Source organism: Hippocampus comes, unplaced genomic scaffold (assembly GCF_001891065.2).
Source record: "Hippocampus comes isolate QL1 unplaced genomic scaffold, H_comes_QL1_v1.1 scaffold315, whole genome shotgun sequence".
Lineage (NCBI taxonomy): Eukaryota > Metazoa > Chordata > Actinopteri > Syngnathiformes > Syngnathidae > Hippocampus > Hippocampus comes.
In genome coordinates, this window is record NW_017805539.1 from 110,773 (window position 1) to 130,836 (window position 20,064).

General features: G+C 41.8%; 2 protein-coding genes across 4 annotated transcripts; both read right to left on the minus strand.

The window, feature by feature from the left end:
* Positions 1-2,272: 2,272 nt before the first annotated feature.
* s100t (S100 calcium binding protein T) lies at positions 2,273-19,298 on the minus strand. 2 transcript variants are annotated; one of them, XM_019878731.1, is made up of 4 exons: positions 19,210-19,298; positions 5,128-5,304; positions 3,516-3,678; positions 2,273-3,260 (listed from the first exon to the last, which is right to left on the minus strand). In XM_019878731.1, exons 3-4 carry the CDS (start codon positions 3,675-3,677, stop codon positions 3,096-3,098), a joined length of 327 nt encoding a protein of 108 aa, XP_019734290.1. In that variant the 5' UTR covers position 3,678; positions 5,128-5,304; positions 19,210-19,298; the 3' UTR covers positions 2,273-3,095. The 2 variants fall into 2 exon arrangements, with proteins under 2 accessions (XP_019734290.1, XP_019734289.1); XM_019878730.1 differs by having other exon boundaries at positions 3,516-3,681.
* Positions 8,083-19,304, minus strand: LOC109521096 (protein S100-A16). Of its 2 annotated transcripts, none has more exons than XM_019878728.1 (3): positions 19,210-19,304; positions 8,749-8,870; positions 8,083-8,436 (listed from the first exon to the last, which is right to left on the minus strand). In XM_019878728.1, the coding sequence occupies exons 1-3, from the start codon at positions 19,268-19,270 to the stop codon at positions 8,281-8,283; spliced, it is 339 nt and encodes a 112-aa protein (XP_019734287.1). In that variant the 5' UTR covers positions 19,271-19,304; the 3' UTR covers positions 8,083-8,280. The 2 variants fall into 2 exon arrangements, with proteins under 2 accessions (XP_019734287.1, XP_019734288.1); XM_019878729.1 differs by lacking the exon at positions 19,210-19,304 and adding an exon at positions 16,146-16,276.
* Between the last annotated feature and the right edge of the window lie 760 nt (positions 19,305-20,064).

The following is a 20,064-nucleotide window of genomic DNA, read 5'->3' on the forward strand; positions in this document are numbered from 1 at the left end:
CATTATAATGGTGTGATGTCGGCCCCTAGCAAGAGCACAAGTCAGCTTTTCACAGAAGGATTGTATCGCTGAAATGAGGAGGCGGGGGGGGGGGGGTCACTAAATCTAATGAAGATGTGAGAGTTTTGACTTTCACGCTACTCTGGATGATGGGCCAATTGGAGACGATCCCCGAAGCCATGGAGGAGTCTCTTTATGACCTGTCCACTCTCTTTCCTTTTCTTCTCACTGATGCTCCCATAATGAAGCCTTCAAGCCCCACCCCCCTTCACCTTCCCAGGTCCTGCATACCCCCCACCCCAACAATGGCAGTTTAATAAAGGTTGTAGGTTCAGATTATTTCAACCACGTGTCTCTGTGGCGTGTTTGTACGCTCGACGTCACACACGCGTGCCACATGCAAGTCAACTCACCCGTTGTTCGTATATAAGCAGCTTTGTCCATCGTTCAGCCTATTTTGTGAAGGGCTTTTCCTCATAAGGGTTCGCGAATGAGCTGGAGCCTATTTTTGGTGATTTTGGGGCCAGAAGCGGAGTACAGTACACCCTGTACAGGGCACACGCCAATCACAATATAGCCGCTTTTCCAACTTTTAAAGTGAGTCTTTTACTTGCAAATACCGTATTTTCCGCACTATAAGGCATACCTAAAAGCATGCCATTTTCTCAAAAGCCGACGGTGCGCTTTATAATCCAATGCGCCTTATATAAGGATTAATATTCTTATTTCTTGGACGTAGTATTTTTACTGTTCTGTGAAGCACTTTGTGACAACTGCAGCGGTTGTGAAGGCGCGATACAAATAAAGCTGTTTTGTATTGTATTCCTTAGTGTAGCTCCATCTAGTGGATGCATAATGTCAGTACAGCCACTATTGTAGCTTTGATTTTATGCGCCTTATAAGTGGTGCACCCTCAATATGAAAACAGTTTTAAAACGGGCCATTCATTGAAGGTGCGCCTTTTACTCCGAAGCACCTTATACTGTGGGAAATACGGTGTGTGTGTGTGCATGCATGTATACGCACACACACACACACACACACACACACACACACACACACACACACACACACACGCACACACACACACACACACACGCATCTATACATACTGTATATAGCCTACCTTTTGCAAAGATGTTCTCAATAAGTCGCTCAGCCATCTACTGAGGCGCCGTTGTATGGTCACTTTGCTCTCCCCTAGTTCTGGTCCAGGCTGAGTCTCGCTGCACATGTAACTAAAAGATTTTTAAAAAGTTTTGGCAACAGATTAATACCATAAAAGACTAGAAGGGGATTGTGTTTGTGTGGGTGGACACATTAAGATTTTAAGAACAAAAGCAGCAGAGCATAATACTGTTTTTCGCTTTGCAGTCAGGGTGCCTCAGGCTCAAGACAAAACATTGGCAAAAACAAGCAAATAAAAATCTGCAGTCATTGAAGAATAGTTGGGATACACTTGATCTTTTTCTTCCAAAGTGAATGATAGTAGCAGGTTCAACCACTGTTTCTTTATTTTTGACATAATTGATGCATTTGTATCATTTCTATGTTGAAGAACAACACCAGAAATAGCAGGTAAACTTCCGTGAAACCAACCTGAGGAGATGTTAATTGCACTTGATTCAAATGAAGTGTGAATGTGTTTTTGTTGTTTGTTGAAAATATCCATAATTTAGTTTACCTCCTAATGTTTGGCTAAAAAAAAAAAAAAAATTACTGAATTGATTTCAAGCCATTGAACTGTTTCAGATTGGATGGTCCTCAATGAACCAATATCGGCCATTAATCGAATTGGCACCCGTGAATCGTGGTAGGAATCAAATTGTTGTTTAAATGAATTATTACACCCCTATTAAAATGATCAATTGAAAAAAAAATCTAATTACATAACAAACTGTGTCAAGAATCAAATTACTCGTCAATTTGTATCTTGATGTTTTTTTTACATCCCAATTAATTGGCTATCATTGTGTTTCAAGTCACAAACGCAGATCCATGGTGAAGCTCAATTTGGTGTTAACCACACACAGAAGCGCTTGACATTATAATTATTGAACAGTTGGAATAATTATCCTTGTCAGCTCCGACCATTTTCCAAGCAGATCAGGCAAAAAAAAAAGTCTCTTAACACACCTCACACCACAGAATAATCACTCAGGCAAGTCTTTAAGTGGAATCCAGCGAACAAACCTTTGCTAACGGATTTTAAGGGTGGAAAAAAGTATTTGTAACCAGCTGTCAAAGGAAACGAATTAATGAAACCAATGGAAACTGTTGCTGACCTTTTTATTGCAACCTAATTGTTCTGATTTACAAATCTTGGATCATAAAGAGCTGAAAGATGCGCAGCATTTATGTGAGTTTACAACAATGCGTTTCCACATTTCATGAGTCCTCACTGTATCGTTATTATTATTATTTTTTTTTACATCATGGGGAAAAAAGGCTCTTCTAATAGAGGAATGCGCTAAATCTTGCTACTGTACACTGGAGTCTTTTGTGAGGTTTTCCCGACATTCCCCATTAATCCTCTGCCACAGGATAGAAAGACAGAAAGAATCATTTCCTGGCTTTCTAATATTGAGGCTGCTTCTGCTTCCCTTTTCATACTTACACACTCACACATGTTGGGTTTTTTTTTCCACTGCGGGAATGTTAAGCACTCGTGGCCCTTAAGGCACAACCAAGATTTCACGGACGTTGTGGCGCTTTGATGCAGCAAAAGTTTATTTACTCGTCCAATCCTGAAAAAGTTTGACTACGCGATCTCTTGCCACCGAACGAGAAAATGCGGTGTCCTCAATCAACTCGTTCCGCGGCAACTTACTGCCACCTGGCGGCCATTTCGTGTCAGCACATAACCACGAAAGGACGCTTTTGATCAAAGATCACATTTATTCTTTCCAGGGGGAATTCCAAAGTGTTCTAAAATGCATGAACAGAAATAGGAGACCGATGTAAATGTGAATTTAAAGAGACAGTGCAGACACAAAAGGACAACACTCTCCCCTCAAATTAGGCATGTACAGTATGTTTGTGTATATGTTGTGTGGGTTTTTCCTCCCTTGGATGGGAGCACGTCGAGACGGCGTTTACTTCTTCTTTGCCGGCTTTTCGTTGAACTCCAGGAAGAAGTCATTGCAGGCCACAGTGAGGGCGCCCACCAGGATGATAAATTCGGTAAAATCCACCTCGCCATCCCCGTTGGAATCCAGTTCCCGCATGACCTTATCCACCGCCTCCTTATCTTTGGCGTGCTGCATAGAAGAGTACGTCTATCTTTTTAAACCCAAATCCATTTTAAATAAAATATAAGGAATTAATGAAAATATGGAAAAAAAGAAAAGGGAAAGGAGAAAAAGAAAAACAAAAAAAGGGAATGATGAGAAGAAACAGAAATAAAATAAAAAAAGAAAAGAACAAAGACAGAAAAGAGGAAAAAGAAAATATAGCCAAAAAAAAAAAAAATTTCAACCGTGCCCATCAAGGGTGTTGAGCGTCCACTTCCTTACCCCGAGGTATTGGCCCAGTTCGGTGGTGAGCATCTCCTTGAGCTCGGCCTTGCTCAGCGTGTATTTGTCACCCTCGTTGCCGGAATACTTGTGGAAGGTCTGGATCATGAGCTGCATGGCGTTCTCCAGGGTGGACGCGTTCTCGGGGTCGGGCAAAGACATGCTGCTGTGAGTGGACACACGGCACACACACACACGCCAGCCAACATAGAAAGCAGAACGTGCCCCATTAGAGTGGCGCCGCAGGGCAGGTCAAGTGCCATTAACAAGGAGAGGGAGAACCCTGAAAGCGTTGCGGTGTCAACTTTGCTCTATTTGCTCATCGCCAGCGTTTCTTCCGTCGGTAGGATTCCGCTACACATCATCTGATGCCACGCTTTGGACCTCTGGCAGTCAGCCGGACATGTGAGCCGGCTGATAAGGCCTGAAACCCAAAGCGGCTTGTGCAACCTGTGAACCAGGATAGAGCGAGTGACTGAAATGCTGTCAAATAATTTCCAAATGTAAGAAATTATTTGACAGCATTTCAGTCACTCGCACTATCCTGGTTCACATTTCCTCATTCATTTTGGAGCTTGTTCAGGGACTTGTGGACTTTTTGGCAATGTTGAACATTTGGAAATTGGGATCATTTTGAATCTGAAAGGTGACATTCAAAAAAAAAAGTATTCTATTCTTTTGTGAATTTTTTTTATGGAAATTGTGGACCTCAATGAAATTCAGAAGTTTTAAAATGATCTTTTGAAGTCGGTTCGAATTGTTTGAAGAAATGGTCATTTAAAAAAAATGAGCTCAATTCAAATTGAACACTGAAATGATCTAAATTGCTTGGAAAATGGGAGTATTTGGGGAATTTTTATTTTTTTTAATTTCTCATTTCATTTGGTCATTCTCAGTGAAATTGTGGACTTCTTGTAATGTGGAACTTTTTGAAATCATTGAACCAGTCCAATAATTGTGACTTTGGGGTGATTTAAATATATATGATATATTTCTCCATTTGTTTGGGAATTTTCTCGAGTAAAGATGGAATTTTGAAAAAGTAGGAATTCTTTGAATGTTTTTAAAAATTATAATTAATGCATCGGTTACAAAGCAAATATGGGAAATATTCCTCCTTCGGAGTAAAAGGCGCACCTTCAAATATTACTCCTGTATTAATTTAGGAATTTTCTCACCCCCCCCAAAAAAAAAATGAAATTTATTATTTTTTTTTAAAGCAACAATGGTGAACATTTTAAAGTTGAATGAGTTGAACGGGTTAAGAATTGATGAAATATGAGGTGAATTTGTTCTTCATTCATTTGAATGGTGTTGCTCACCAAAAGTGATTTCAGGGAATATGCTCGTCCACAGCATCTCTTGAACGAGCTGGATATTTTTGACGTTGAAATAGTTTGAATTGGTTGAGAAATACAGAGGTACAAATAAGTCCGAATCAAGAATACTAAATGTTAAGGATTTTGGTGACAACTATTTGTGAGTGCTTCACACGGTAACTAGCCCTTAAAATGCTCAAACTTTTCCAACACTCCCTATCGTTAGAAATCGATCAGTGTTTTCTCCAATTAGGAATAAATCCTCCTCTCAGCAAAGTGAACCTCATCCTTACCTGACTGGATGACGAAGGCCGGCCGGACGCTCAGGTGTACGCGGAGAGCGAAGTGGAAAAAGCAACTGGTGAGCAGGACGAGCAGGACCCCGTCTTAAATACGGCCCTCACTCGACCCATCCTCCTTCCATATGTCACTCCTCTCCCTCCTCCTTTGTTCAGACACCTGCTACCTGTCTATTGGACACACTGAAGATGTTACATTCAACTCAACATGACCTAACGCAGACAAAATAGGGCCTGTGGCTACACCCATGTATTAGGCTAATCGAAGAAGCTAAATAGATTCCCGGCCAAATTTCTTGGAGGTTGTTTCACAAGCTCCAGGCTGACCAAGAACGTGCAAGACTTCTGAATCTGTCTTCCGAGGTGTTCCCACTTCCACGCAGGAACGCAACTAAAATTCAAAACTTGTACATCAGAATTTGTGAGGTGGACACGCTAACGGTAGCATGCTAGCGCGTTCAAGTCTGGCAGTGAAGGAGCTGTTGATGGACTCTACAGGGTCGTGCCTTGGGTGGGAAGTCTTGTCTATGATGTATATTAGCTTGGCAAACATCTTTCCGTCTGCCACCTTCTCAATGGTGTCCATTTGCTAGTTTGTCTGTTCTGCCTCCTCCCCAGCGCACTTTGATACAAAACGATGCCAAGGCCACCACAGTGTCAGAAAAGGCCCTGAGCAAGGCTCTTCTCATGTCAAAGGACGTCAGTCTCCTCAACAAGTGGGTGTGAATCTGGCATTTCTTGTACACAGTGTTTGTGTTGCCTGTCCAGGCCAGTGTATTATTTAGGTGTGCACCAAGGTACCTAAATGAGTCCACTGCCTCAATGTGCGTGGGGTGAAGATTTCGTATGGAAATCAATCCATTTTTTTGGTCTTTGGGGAAATTGGAGCAATTCATATCCTTTTCCAGACCTTTATGACCTTGTGTAGTTTTGATTTTAGAGTGTCATTATTTATGGCAGGACATCAAACTGTCATGCTCTGCCCACACAGAATCATAAAAACTTAAATTATTTGCAATTTTGTGTCAACAATCTGTCTACGGCTGGATTTACACGACAGATCCAAATATCCAATTCTAAATTTAATACCCAAAAGGTACGTTAAATTGTTTCTGGTCTATGTCCACGTACATTTCAAGTGGCACATATGCAATATATAGATTTAGCAATCACAGTCGACATGAAACAACCTGAATCCCCAGATGCCCAAATTGCACATAACTCACAAGCATCACAGCAGTGATGGAAGTAAACAATCACACATAATGTGCATAATAAAAATATTAGAGTTTACATAGCTTTTAGTTAGCCTGGGGTAACCTCAGCATTACTCCATTATACCTCATTTGCAATCATTTGCTTATTAAACGATGGACAGACCTTAGACATCGTATATTCAAACCACATTCAATGTGGTTTAGATTTTTCAATCTATTTGTTATTTTGGTAGATGTGGGTGCGTGTATGTATAAATCACCTAATCTGGTTATTGTGATGATGCCCCTTAGTGTTTAAGATTGACTTGCTTAGTGATACATTGTAAGAACGCCGTGCTCTCTGTTGTTACTTTGTATTTTTGTGTGTGAAGACTCTCTGTTTTTCCATTTGGGCGTCCTGTCTGCATCTGGATCCAAATTGTGCTCCGCACGTGACCGTCTCGCTGGCATAAATGGGGTAGATCTATCTGTCTCAACACTAACCTCGGAGCACCTGGGAGCAAAGAAAATCATGCCGTTTGAACCACACAGTCGAAATCTAGCCTAGTATGAGTGATTCAAATTTGGTAGCAATCTGACAACATTTCTAGGGAGAGTTCGTATTTGAAAGACTGCTCGAAATACACAAAATGACCCTAAAATGTCCACTTCAATCCAATTCCGCAGACGGCATGTGTGCTTTTTTACGTGAGTCTACTGATGACAGACATGTCTACCAAATGCTTGTATGCTATATGAAACTGGCTATGTTGGTTGTAAATCAATCAATCAATCAATCAATCAATAAAATATATGTATAGATAGATACACACACACACAAATTTGTGACGGTGGTGTAATTCAGTTGTAGCCTGAACATGTTTACACATGCCAGAGTAAATGTGCGAAAGGTGATAAATGTTGCAATCCAAATAATGTGCCACATTACTTTGATGGGCTTTGTTCACTGTACCGACTGCATTGCAACAAACCGGTGGGTGCGGCATGACTTGTACACTGCTCCAAATACACGGCATTTACACGTCAACCTGACTATTGTGCAATGTGTGAGGGATGTATGAATGATTAGCTCAGTGTGTGTGATATATATATATATATATAACCAACATGGGGGAGGCAGGAGAGAAGCCTGGCGGGTCACTGTTAAGTGGTCAGATATCTTAGATGTGAAAGGAAAACAGTCGGAAAGAGGAGGGGGAAAAAAATACCCCAATAGACTCCAACCATATCTGATGCTTCAAGGGATATCACACATTGACATCGATTAGTTTTGTTTGCCCGTCTATGGCGTTTTGCATCATGTGCATTAAAGAATTGGTCGCCATTTGCCACCATCCATCATTCATAATTTATATTTTTGCACACAACTCAAGATGAAGAGGCAGCTTATATTGTATCTCAGAGAAAAAAAAAAACAAACAAACAAAACCGTCAACCAGGTCACACGCAGCAAGGACAGGTGGTCTAAAATGGTTTTCCGCACTTTATGCTTAAATGTGCCGTCATCGCATGTCTTGCCATGCGAGACATGTTAGCACATTGGGTGCGTGTGTTGGTATAGTGTTGCAGAGCGGAGGGTGAAGCACAATGGGGCTCATTTCTTATGTGCTAGGATCTCGTTGCAGTACTTGACGCTCATCAGGGAAACCGCACAAAGCTAATTTTAGAAGCACGTCGGGGGGACCCGCCGCGAGCGCATTTTCGCCACACAAATGACGCCACACATCAACAATTCGGTGTCGGTAAAAAGCTTTAATTGCATTCTTGACATGGGAGTTCTTCAATGTTTTCTTGAGATCAACATGGAGGGAGCTTTGAATACACGATGGACGCAAGCAGGTTAAAAGGAGGATGAGATCGATACAAAAGGTTGGCTAACTGTGTGCGGTGGAAGAAAAAGAAGCACGGCCCCAAATGTGTCTCCGTCCGTCTATGACGCCGCCGCGTTGGATGGGTGCTTGCTCTCGCTGACCGCCTTGGCGATGTAGCCAATCAGAGTGAGGTATTCCTGAAAGCTGACCTTTCCGTCCTTGTTCTCATCCAGGCCGTTCTGCATTTCCTTGACGGCTGCCGAGCTGTTGGCATCCTACGATAAATCGCGAGATGCGTTTGAGGTGGAAAAGAAACATTTGAAGATAATTGCTAAAAGTGTGCAAAGACCGATAAGAAGTTTCAAATTTCTCCCTTTTTGGGGGTGGGAGGGCGTGGCTAAAACCGCGCCACGTGACACAGTTTGGATTCCAGCATGCCTCGCCTCTCTCCCATGATGTCAAAACTTTAGCATCTTCGTTCGCGCAATCACGACGTGTAGTTAGCTAATTCTTCCACCCCGAAAGTGCAGGGAGAATAGTCGGGGATGGAAATGTCAGCGCTTTGCTTGAGGAGTGAACGTTTTTACCTCCATGACGCTTCCGAGGTGCTTCTTTACCATCTTCTGGAAGGATTTCCCATCCATGTTCTCCTTGCCTCTGGTAGAACTAAGAAATGTGGTCACCAATGTCTGGATGGCTGACTCCATGTCTACGGAAACAAGAAATCACATGAGTTCGAAGAAATATCATAGCATTGCTATTTTATGACATGCACCGTTGTAAATGCAAAGCGACATCCGGTAATGTGCATTATCATGTGATTCATTCTTAAGGTTTTTTTTTCCCCCCTTAAGGCAGCGGTGTCACACTCATTTTTGTCACGGGCCACATTGTAGTTACGGTTTCCCTTGGAGGGCCGTTATAAATTTTGGGAAACCATAGAAATGTTTAATCACTTCCAGATATTACATACAGAGTGCACAACAAATTGATGGATAACTAGTTTTAAAATCAGAAGTCAAGAATAATGACTGTTATTGTGGATTACATATGACAATTTGACATTTTGGTTCAGACTTTAGCAAGCATCATGGAACTAGACATGTTTGATTTGCTTTTGCGGGCCACATAAAATGATGCGGTGGGCCAGATCTGGCCCCCGGGCCTTGAGTTTGACACCTGTGCCTTAAGGTTTCATCACCTCAGAGATTTTACAGCTGCTACGACTAAACGCCATGGAAACGTCATGGATAACGCGGAGTTCGGCCACGAGATTTTATGTCTTGTGGATACAATTTATGGACAGTTTTGTGCGCAACACATCATACAGGTCATTGTATATATTTATTTGTATTTGCTTTTATTTTGCCTTTTTTTTTTTAACCCTACTGTCTGTAACCAGGTTGGTCGGCATTATAAAAGTGAATTGTTGTCAAATGATTTCCCTGGAGAAGTAAAGGTTGAATGAAAAACAAACAAAAAAAACAATCTAAGTAGTAGTATGGCAACTTTGTTCACAAGATGAGTGGCAAAATATAACACAGCTTTGAAGAGTAGACTACCATTTGCGTTCATGCTACAAAACCACAAGGTTGTCCAGGATGGTCCAATGTTACGGACAACAAAAGAAGGTGATCTAGTGCTTCGAGATATGATTCCTATTCTTAAAATCCTGTTTTATGATCCAAATGAGTTTGGCTCTTATTTTTGTCTGAGTACTACATAGCGTCGCTTTATTAACTGCTGTGGTACACGAAAACAGCCAGCAATTAGACAGCGACGATTTAGAGACCAAGTAGACCGTTCTCAAAAATAACAGTGCTGATGCTAAATGCAACATGATGTGTCCAGGCTGCTCCGCCAGTATTACAGACTACCAAAGAAATGATCAGTGTGCTCTAACATGAAGACAGAAATACTCTCGTTATTAATACAACACTCAGCCGGAGTCCATTTTCTACATGACATTGTTTCGTCAGTATGAAAGGTGATCCAAACTGTTGATGTCAGCATTTGCGAGGAGAGGGGAGTGCCAGGTCAGTGAGAGAGCGAGCGGTGAACAAGTTGGAAGAAGAGGAGGAGAGGAACACAATGGGGGCCGTGATCTCTGACGCAGGACATCTGATCTCCAGGATGCCTTTGGGGCGCATCTGGCTCAAATTACCCGCTGCTGTCCGCTATGACACTCCACCCAAGCGGGACACTTGAATGCTCAAGTAAAGGAGGAAAACTTGCATTCGGAAGATCAATCAAGAGCCAAAAGGTTCACCTGCTAGAATCTAAAGGCCTCGATGAGGTACGGATTAGCTATCGTTGTGAACTCAATGGCTGTTTATCTCATTGAATCCCCTTTTAGATGGAAATATCTGGAAAGCAAAATGGTGGGCAACAAAGCCTTAAAAATGTTAAATAAATAAAAATAAAATACAAAAGAATGCTGAAGTGAAACATCTCTACTGGAGAGGAGCTAAATTTAGCTTGGGGTGTGAGTGAAAGTTACAGATGGTCTTGGCCTACACACGAACTTCCAGTGCATTTATTTCAAAATTCAAATCATCTGTAAGCTATTAAGCGTAAAGTTGTAAGACGATTGTCATTACCAAACGTTAATAACTGTAAGTAAATTTTTAGCTAGCTAGCAGATAACGGAAACCAATTGAACTGCTGCGGTTTATTTACATTTGGCACAGTCACTTGTTGCTAGGCAGAATGTGCACACCCGATTTCGCACAAGTCACGCCCACAAGCTGCAAACGTGGTGGGCTGCGCTGCCTCGCGCACCAGAGAAGGGGCAGTCACACACACTATGAGCAATAGTCATTCATCTTCTGTAGCGCCTGTTCTCGAGCCAATCCCAGCTGACTTTGGACATGAGATAGAATACTCTTCAGTTAATCATAGGAGACATCCAAATAAAACACCCATGAAGACTTTAGAGTCTTCAATAAACCTAACATGCATTTTTGGGGGAATGTGGAGGAAGCCAGAGTACCATGAGAAAACCCACGCAGGGCCAGGGAGAATAAGCAAATTCATTTACAGAGACTCAAACCCAGAACCTCTCAACCGCAAACCACTATTTCACTTCTGGTGAACAGACGAAAAGATACCGTACGTAATGCCATTTTGCTCCACTTTGTGTGTTCCGATTACATAATTTCCTGTTTATAGCCACTGAATATTTTCCTCCATTATAGTGACTAGATGTTGTGTAATAGAAGTGTGAAATGCTATTAAAATTATTTGGAGCAGAGCTCCCGGGGTGTTGTGTAACAAATACAAACAAAACAAAGCTAAGCAGAAGATTATTATTATAATTATTATGAGGAGCCTGCTTATTGGCTCCTTCAAATCCTAAAATGGCTGAACAATCCTAAACCTGTCTGACTCAATAACAATGGGGAAAATTTTCTATATCACACCTCGATAAGATTCCGACTATTCCCTCCAGTCCCGTGGGTGGCAGTAATGCACATTGCAAAGTGGATGCTAGCTGCCACACACAAGTCCCCCCCGCCACCCAGCCTTTCTGATGCAAGCAGACTGTAACAGCAAAACATTCACATCAAGTTCTTCATCTACGCGAACATGTAATGCGGTCTTCCTTGGCCCATAAGTCAGTGCTCTGCTGTGATAGACATATGAAGAACGTTTTATGGGCATATAGCCGTTAATTTTTTTGGACCGTTCTGGGCCCTTGTTTCCACGCCGGTGCTGGATGGAGCAGAATATTGCTGCCTGAGCAGAGGTATTCGTGGACGCAGCTTGACTTCCCACAGCTAACGTCCTGTTAGAACGAGAGCTGTCCCGATCCGATCATGTGACCGGAAATCGGGGCCGATCATGTGATTTTTCTGATGCTTGGTCATGGCTGAAAAAGGTCGGATTTTTGTATTTGCTTAATTTCTAAAATGAACAAAATATTTCTTCACTTGATTTGAACCACTTCTGACTTAAAGCCATATAAAGTTAATAATGTTAGGATACACTGAAGATATATTATTATTTTTTTAATTGGATGGACTTTTTTTTTCCTTCCTAACTCATTGCCGAGATATCGGCTCAAGACTCCCCTGATACTTGAAGACAAACGACTCAGACTTGTGTGCAAAAGAACGTGATCTACTTGAAACGTATCCTCCGCTTTCATAACTGTGAAGCATTTGAAAGCATCTCCTGTTTAAAAGCAGCTGCCACGGATTCGACTTGGAGCCACCCATGTGGAGCTGATCATTATCCCTGCGGTGCGGTGGAGGCCTCGCTGCAAGATTTCCATAGACGAAAGGCTGACTGACTGATTGACTCGGAAACGACAGTCAGGAAACAGGCTAGCCAATGACGACGACTGCCTGCTGGGAGCCATCTTGTTGTTGGTTTTGTTGCCTAGGGAACGGCAGATAAATCTTCCATGTGACACAGATGTCATAGCACAATGCTTACACTAAGCATACACAATGGTCCACACCCAAAGGGAGACAGACACACACACACACACAGACAGACATATCCAAAGCAGGAACAATTAGGACGTAACTTGCATTAACCTAATTAGTGAGTGAGTGAGTGAGGCCCAACACATCAGGATTGTGTTACACGGAGGCCCTACTGCACGGCCAGGCACACAAGCACACTTCCCCCCAAAAAAAACCACCACCACCCCCCCCCCCCCCCCCCCGACATTCTAGTGAGCATCTGTCATCCGCTTGCTAATCATCGTTTTTTTTTTTAATTATTTAACAGTGTGCTATAATCGTCCCAACACCTTTGGAACAACAGCGTGGCAGCACGCATGCTCGTGTTCGTGGGCCATACATTCACGGCACTGACAGGCCGCCACCCATTAGCGGGCACTCCAAGTGTAATGAGATAGAACAAGAAAACTAACAAAGAGGGAGAGAAACGTTATGGATTGGGGGCGGGGTAAGAAGGGAAGTAGTACACTAGCAAAGTTGAATAAAAGCACGGGGCAGCCTGCTTGTGTGCACATTAGCACGTGGTTTGCCCTCAAGCGTGACTCACAGGGCTTGAGCAAGGCCCAGTTTATACTGTGGTCTGACTCGCACTTGGAATTCGATGCAATAAAAAGCTGCTGGATGCCAGAGAAAGGAGAGGAAAACGATCACAAAATGTGAAGCGTCCTTCCAAAATTTGGGCTGACTTAGAAATGTTATTTTTGAATGAAAAGTGCAGGGTTGTTTTTTTTTCCCAATAAAAGATCAGATTAATCAGATATACAGTTTAGACATTGTTAATGTAAAAAACAAACAAACAAAAAAAACATTCTGAGTGACCGTCATACTTTCGAACAGTAGTGTGTTTTACATATCGAGTAGGAATCTCAAAATTTAAAAGTCCCTCAAAGTGACTAAATCACGAAACCTCAGTTAAGGGAGCATCGTACGCTTTAAGTCAATGAACGTGTTGCTTTTCCTTTGGCTTTTGTGGCCTTTGGGACAGGATAGTAGCCATGAGGAAGTTCAGACTTGTGGCGATGATGGCTTAACTTTATCCGCCTGGCTTGCTATTGTATGGACCCGGCTGAAGAATCGTGGTCATGTTTTGTGATATTAAAAGTAGAGGTGAAACAATTCATCGATTAAATTAATCATTGATTATTTTTCAGAATCTATGAATTGATTAGCTACCTTTTTTTCAATTTAAAATTGCCCAAATGCTTAGAATTTCACCTTCTCACCAGGTAAATATTATTCAATTTCTGCCGTTATCCATGAAAGCGAAGCGCAATTTGCAAAACAATGACCACAACATTTTGCCTATTTTCTGAAACGTTACGGACCAAAATAGTACTCAACTCATCATGAATTTATGATGTGCCTTTTCTGCACTGTTCATTTCTAATACATTTTTGAATCATAAAATGTGTTTTCCAAAACATCCTGTCTACCGTAATAAGTTTTATGATAGTGGCAATTTGCCCATGAACGGATTATTTGTCTTTCAATTACTTTCCATGCGAAAAATTTCTTTGACGTCCGCAATCAGAGGGGTAAGGATTAGAGACTGGCCAACATTTTGGAACACATTGCGTTGAATGAGAGGGCCCGCTGTACTTTATTTCATTGTCCAGTTCGTACTTATCGTTCAATCCATTTATCTGATTTTTCAAAGCGCTGTCAAACAGCATTTACATCTCTGTCCCTCCCCGCTTGCATGTTTTCATCAAACTTTGGTCATGTCACATTGTTTGAATGTCACGAGTGACTGCGAGGACATGACACAGTGCGTCTATCTGGTTGTATAGTCAGTGTTGCAAGAACAAAGACAAGTCGAAACCAGTTGAGAGGCAAAGCAGGTTAGGAACGCCCAAAGGCAAACTACTAAGCTCATTAATATGTATAGAAAACACACTTGCAGCAGTTACTGAGCATAAAAATAAAACACTTAGTTCCACCAGTTTGAACACTTTTTTTATGATCTGTTGTTATGCAGACATTTACAGTGTTCAGTAGGTGTTTGAATGCCAGGAGAACATTTCTAAATATGTTCATTATTTGACTTTGGTGCTTGGACGTTAATGCCAAATAGATACAAGACACACTAAATGAGGTAAACGGGCCCAAATGACATTCCGCACCAGGCCATCTAGCGCCAGCTAATGCTAACGTTGGCACAAATCTATCGGGAGCAGGAGGAGGCCTTAAACGTAACCAATAAACACATTAAACAGTGATGCCTCTCCACAAGCACTGGAAAAGGCTTAAAAAACAAACCAAAAAAAAACCCCTCTCAAACACCAACACCTTTGACGGCTTGTACATCTCTTCAAAGCACCCCACTCTTTAAATGTGTGACAACCTGCTCGTGGCGCGTCACCTCTCGCTTGACCGCAGTGTCAATTTGAAGTAATGTCACGTAAATTAAAGCTATCAAATTCCTTGATTAATCGATTATTAAAATCAAATTGTTGGTTACAGCAACATACATTGCAACTTAGTTTGATGTTTAGTTTGACAGTAAACTGCAACTGGGAGTGGCATGACAAAGCTTAAAGCCTCTTTTGAGATAAATTGCTTGTTTTTCGTTCACTCTTGTGAACTGCTGCTAGTTGTGAGTGAAACACGAACAACGCCCCCCGCACCCCAAAAAAAACCCGCCTAAACAATGCCCCTAACCTGAAAACCTTATGTTGAGTTACTCGTATCTCAAGCCACCACTGTACAATTCTCTGTCTTCCTATAATAATAATAATCTCAGTATGGCACTAATACTCATATATTGTACTTAAATAAGCCTTTTTTTTTTAGGTTGTGATTTTCAGATGTTTGGAACCTCACAATAGAGGGACAAAGTATACGATAGCTATCTTAGTATAATGCACCACAGTTGTGCAAAACCTATTAATTCAAATTGAGCATGACTACTAGTAGTAATTATTATTATTATCGTACAGGCAATTCAAAGTATGTTTGAGACATGACGGCATTTGAGTCAATCCCACCCATATGCTGTGTTAGCATTAAAAAAAAATAGGTGTGACTGCTACACTTCCTCTTATTTGTCATCACCCATGCATAAAAACACACTTGAGTACAACAAAATAATACCGATCAGGAGAAGAAAGAGGCTAAATTTGCCGTTCATCGGGGTCGCATGCGCCCAAAATGCGTGGAGGAGACATGAGGGGGGTTTCGCATATGATGGGAAGGGGGTGGGGTGGGGGGTCTTGTGTTTAAATGTAGTCCAAACTACTGCCGACAATGAGCACAATAAGCAGAGGCAAGAATGACATTCGGCTCATGAATAAGTCACCCTGACACGGCTTGGGTATCCCTGGACGTGTAAAGCGACAGGGATTCGTTTACTACCGAGGACAACCTGATCCGCTGAGACGGCTCAGTGAGCGCGCAAGGGGGGGGGGGGGGGGGAGAGCACCCGAAATAAGCTGCAATTAAAACATTGTTGAGGGTGGGTGGGGGCACATCAATACAGTGGGAAAGAAGAAGGAAAAAAAAGCCAAACTCACCGTTAAGATTTGAGGAGGGAAGGAAGGAAGAAATCACAATACGCGCAGCAGCTCCTTCTTTTTCTTCTGTGCTACATGAGGCAGCAGCACATATCTTTTCCGTGATTTAACTTCTCGCTGCAGCGGCCAACTTTTTTTTTTTTTCACTGTCACAGGGCGTGTGCATGCGCGGGGGAGAAGGAATGTGGACAGGGGCGCCCGCCGCTTGCCTTTGCTTGAGCAACCGTTGACATTCTCGCTGATCCCGGCCGGTATCGTGCAATTACAGCACTTTTGTTGCCCCTTTTCTTCCCCAACTTTTCTCTTATTTTCTACCTTTTTTCCGGCGTCTTTTACACGTTGGAACAAGTTTGTGCGTTTGTTTGTTCTCGCATGCAACAAGTGCCACGCCCTGAAACTTTGTTCACTTATGCAAAGAATGGGAAGACGGTGGCTCAGTGGAGAGTAAAAGTTAGAACAAAAACACCACACGGAATGTTTTTCAACACGCTGAAAAGTAACATACAACACATGGCAGACAGTGAACGCCTGGTGCTTTCCTGTGTGTGGGTGTGTGGGGGTGGGTGGGAGTGATTGGAACAGTCAAGGCTGCTTCTAACATTTCAAGAAAAAGAAAAAAAAATAGTGCACTCGAGTCAAACTTGAGTGTATGACACACACAAGTGAATGACATCATATGATTGGCTGAATATCTCCCTCAGATGCCAGCGCTGCTCCAAGTCGAGCTCTCCATCGCGGCTCCTGTCCAAAGGGTCGGAGAACAACTGTCAAAGTGTCACTTGCAACAGTTAATGGAGACGACGTGAGCAGATGTGGTTCAGGCAGATATTGCAGCTCTGTCGCCGTCTAGTGGACGTCTATGTAAACTGCATGCATTTAAAAAAAAAAGGGAATTTTCCACACTTGGAGTACTTTTTTTATAGTCTGCTACAAAGTCATGACTTAAGTCATTACTGTAATGCATAAAGTGTGAAAGTGGTTTGATTAAGGTACAGAGATGTGATTTAAAAAATAGTTTTGATGGACATATAATTAACTCGTCAGGGCACACCCCTTACAAGAAGAAAGCAAGGGTCCCATGACCGTAAACACAGGGCTCGTTGTTGTGAGTCACCAGTTTAACTCTGTAATTGCTGCCCTATTATTTGTCCACGCGTGCAAGTACTTGCTAGCGACTAAACAGACTATTCGTTTGGTCTTGTTTTGAAAGAGACACACATTTAAAACAGTCCCCGGGTGTCTAAATACCACTAAGAATTAAGAATTGCGGATTTATCATCCTCGAGTTTTTTTTTTCAACGGCTGAAATCGGTCAGCCGATCAACTGTGGGGTGTGTGTACAGAAGTACGACTTTGCATAAGCATGTCAAACAAGGGCAGAACTGGTTTTCAGCACAGAATTTTAGTTTTTAAGAAGAATTTGAATTAATATACATTTTTGTGAAGGGGAGGGGGGGGGAGTGAGTTCCAACCGAGCCTCATTAAGACCAGCTATCGTATTTTCACTGTTGGATGAAGCACTTCGACACTAAATCACACAATTACATTTATCAATTAATGTAGCTGATCCATAAATGTGGCGCATGCAATGAGTTGACACATTTGCCCAAACGAATATATGCGAAGGGTGCTTCAACTTGAAAATGTTTCTCTTTTCACCACACATACAGTTGTCTGGGTTAGAGACAAACTACGGCATTTCCTAAGATGGATAGCGAGCTAGATCAGGGAACGGCTCAAAGCTGCAAGCGTGAAGTTCAAACACCAGAAACTTACTGTCTCTTTGTGTTGAAAGCAATTGCCGCTGCCACAAGACATGGTGGCAGCCCAACGCGAGTGACTTTAGATTTGGCCAGCACTCGTTTGAGGAAATACAGTAAATAAAGCAAGAGCCAATTGCGGACAAATTTGGAGACAAAAAAAAAAAAAAACTTGTGACCAACCAGTCATCTTGGCACTAATTAGCTCTGTGGGTTACATTCATGTACATTGCATTGTACTGAAGGAAACACGCCCCTGGTCTTGTCAATTCACTTATTTCTTTTTCTTCTGCGAGCCTACATAATAAACTGGCACACAACCACTCTGATCGACTCAAATTAAGTCCACAGCATTCATAAGATGTAAAAGTAAAGACCAACTTCAGGCATCATTCACTCACTAAATGAGCAATATACATTGTGACCAGAGGTAACGTGCCATTGCTCAAATGGTTTGTGTTTGACAGCATATATGGACTCTCACCTTCTTCAGGGAGTGAAAAAAAAAGCAAGTGCTAGAGGGAGCGAAAAGAAAGTCATAAAACAGGCACAATTATAGCACCGGTGTTGCCAAAACTTTTTGCGAACGAGCCACTTGGGCTGCTGACAAGCCTTATTAGTTCAGATAAAGCCCTGACAGCATGTGCATTAGGGAGACAGTTATAGCGCTAACAAGCTCTGTGGCTTCATCATCCAAAACCTACTTTGCAGAAGTTTTCAGGTCCCCGACATCCTATTCTGAGTCATCAGTGAGGAAGAAGAGCGCAGTTGCACCTATGTGCGTTTATAGACTATCCATCTATTTATATGGGCCTTGAGTCTGCCACATAAAAGATGATGAATCAAAATGGCTGCTGGGATTTCTTAAGAATGGAGTGACATTTTGTATAAAGAATAATGCATTAAGTGCACTTACTACAAAAACATTGTTTCACATAAAATATGGACCAACATGAATCATTGCTAAACCTTTGTGATTTATGATCTGGACAATCACAGAGCACTTTCTTAATCAACACTAATGAACACCTCAAAAACATGACAAGGTTCGGCAAAGAAACCGGATGGAGTGCGGATCCCACAAACGCAGACTTGGACAAACTACGATACAACAAGGTTGAGTTACAGGAAAAACGAAGGAACGACAAAGTGTAAGCGGGCAGCGAACTGGGAAAATCCAATATGAACCAAAGGCGCTTCGCAAAAGGCAAGGAAATTTTGAATTCTGAAAATACACAAAACGAAATGACAAAAGTCCAAATACACAAAACTTAAATCAGATAAGAATAACAAGAAATACTTACAAGAACCTATGGAATCAGGAGCAACCATGAAGATGACTTCCAGAAAATATCTCTTGATCATAACCGCAAGAAAGATGAATAATCCAGCAAAGATTTGACGACGACTTGATTGGGAACAAAGCACAGGTGCACCACTAACGAGACACACCCTTCACTCGTGCTGAAAAACAAAACAAAGACAGCCAAAACATGACACAACGGTGTCTCCTATTAAGGTGTAAAATGTACATACATTTTGAAGTAGGAAGTCAAAATATGTCATAGAAAATAAATACTTGTAAACACATCCTCACAAGTACAAAATTAGACAAAGAAGTATTGTGACCAGCAACACCAGAAGCCTTCCTAGCAACACGTTCCACAAACATGGCCGCCAATGTTACTTGGAAAGCATAATTGGCAATCGCAAATGTACAAGGAGGGCAGTACAATTTCTAGATTTAACTTTTATGTGCAACACGTTTTCATGAACGCATTAACATTCAGTGGCAACCCTCCCAGTCACAAAGCACATTTGGCATCTATTGCCATCAATGGCAGTGGGTGAGTTTTAAAGTACGTTTTTATTTTCCTACATTCGAGTGCACAGTTAATGTTGAAAGTGTCATTAAAGTTACACTGCCTAATGACAAATATGTGATGAAAAACATAAAATGTCAAACCCACAAACGTCATCAGTCCCTCAGAGACCAAAAAAAGAATTTCCTTCACGAAAGCCAACGGCAATATATTCTACTCTAAAAAAATAAAAGTCAATATAAAACCGCGGAAGCGTGGAACTGACATTGTGGACAAAATTTTTTTGGCTGGGACATATCATTCAAACGTATTGCAAAATTTTGTGAAAACGAAGAT

Coding starts and splice junctions, on each gene's coding strand:
- s100t (XM_019878731.1), bottom strand. CDS start 3,677: ATGTCTTTGCCCGACCCCGAGAACGCGTCCACCCTGGAGAACGCCATG. Junction 3,261..3,515: donor AACTGGGCCAATACCTCGGG/GTAAGGAAGTGG, acceptor TCTTCTATGCAG/CACGCCAAAGATAAGGAGGC.
- LOC109521096 (XM_019878728.1), bottom strand. CDS start 19,270: ATGATCAAGAGATATTTTCTGGAAGTCATCTTCATGGTTGCTCCTGAT. Junction 8,871..19,209: donor TCCTGATTCCATAGGTTCTT/GTAAGTATTTCT, acceptor TTGTTTCCGTAG/ACATGGAGTCAGCCATCCAG. Junction 8,437..8,748: donor ACCTCGGAAGCGTCATGGAG/GTAAAAACGTTC, acceptor GATTTATCGTAG/GATGCCAACAGCTCGGCAGC.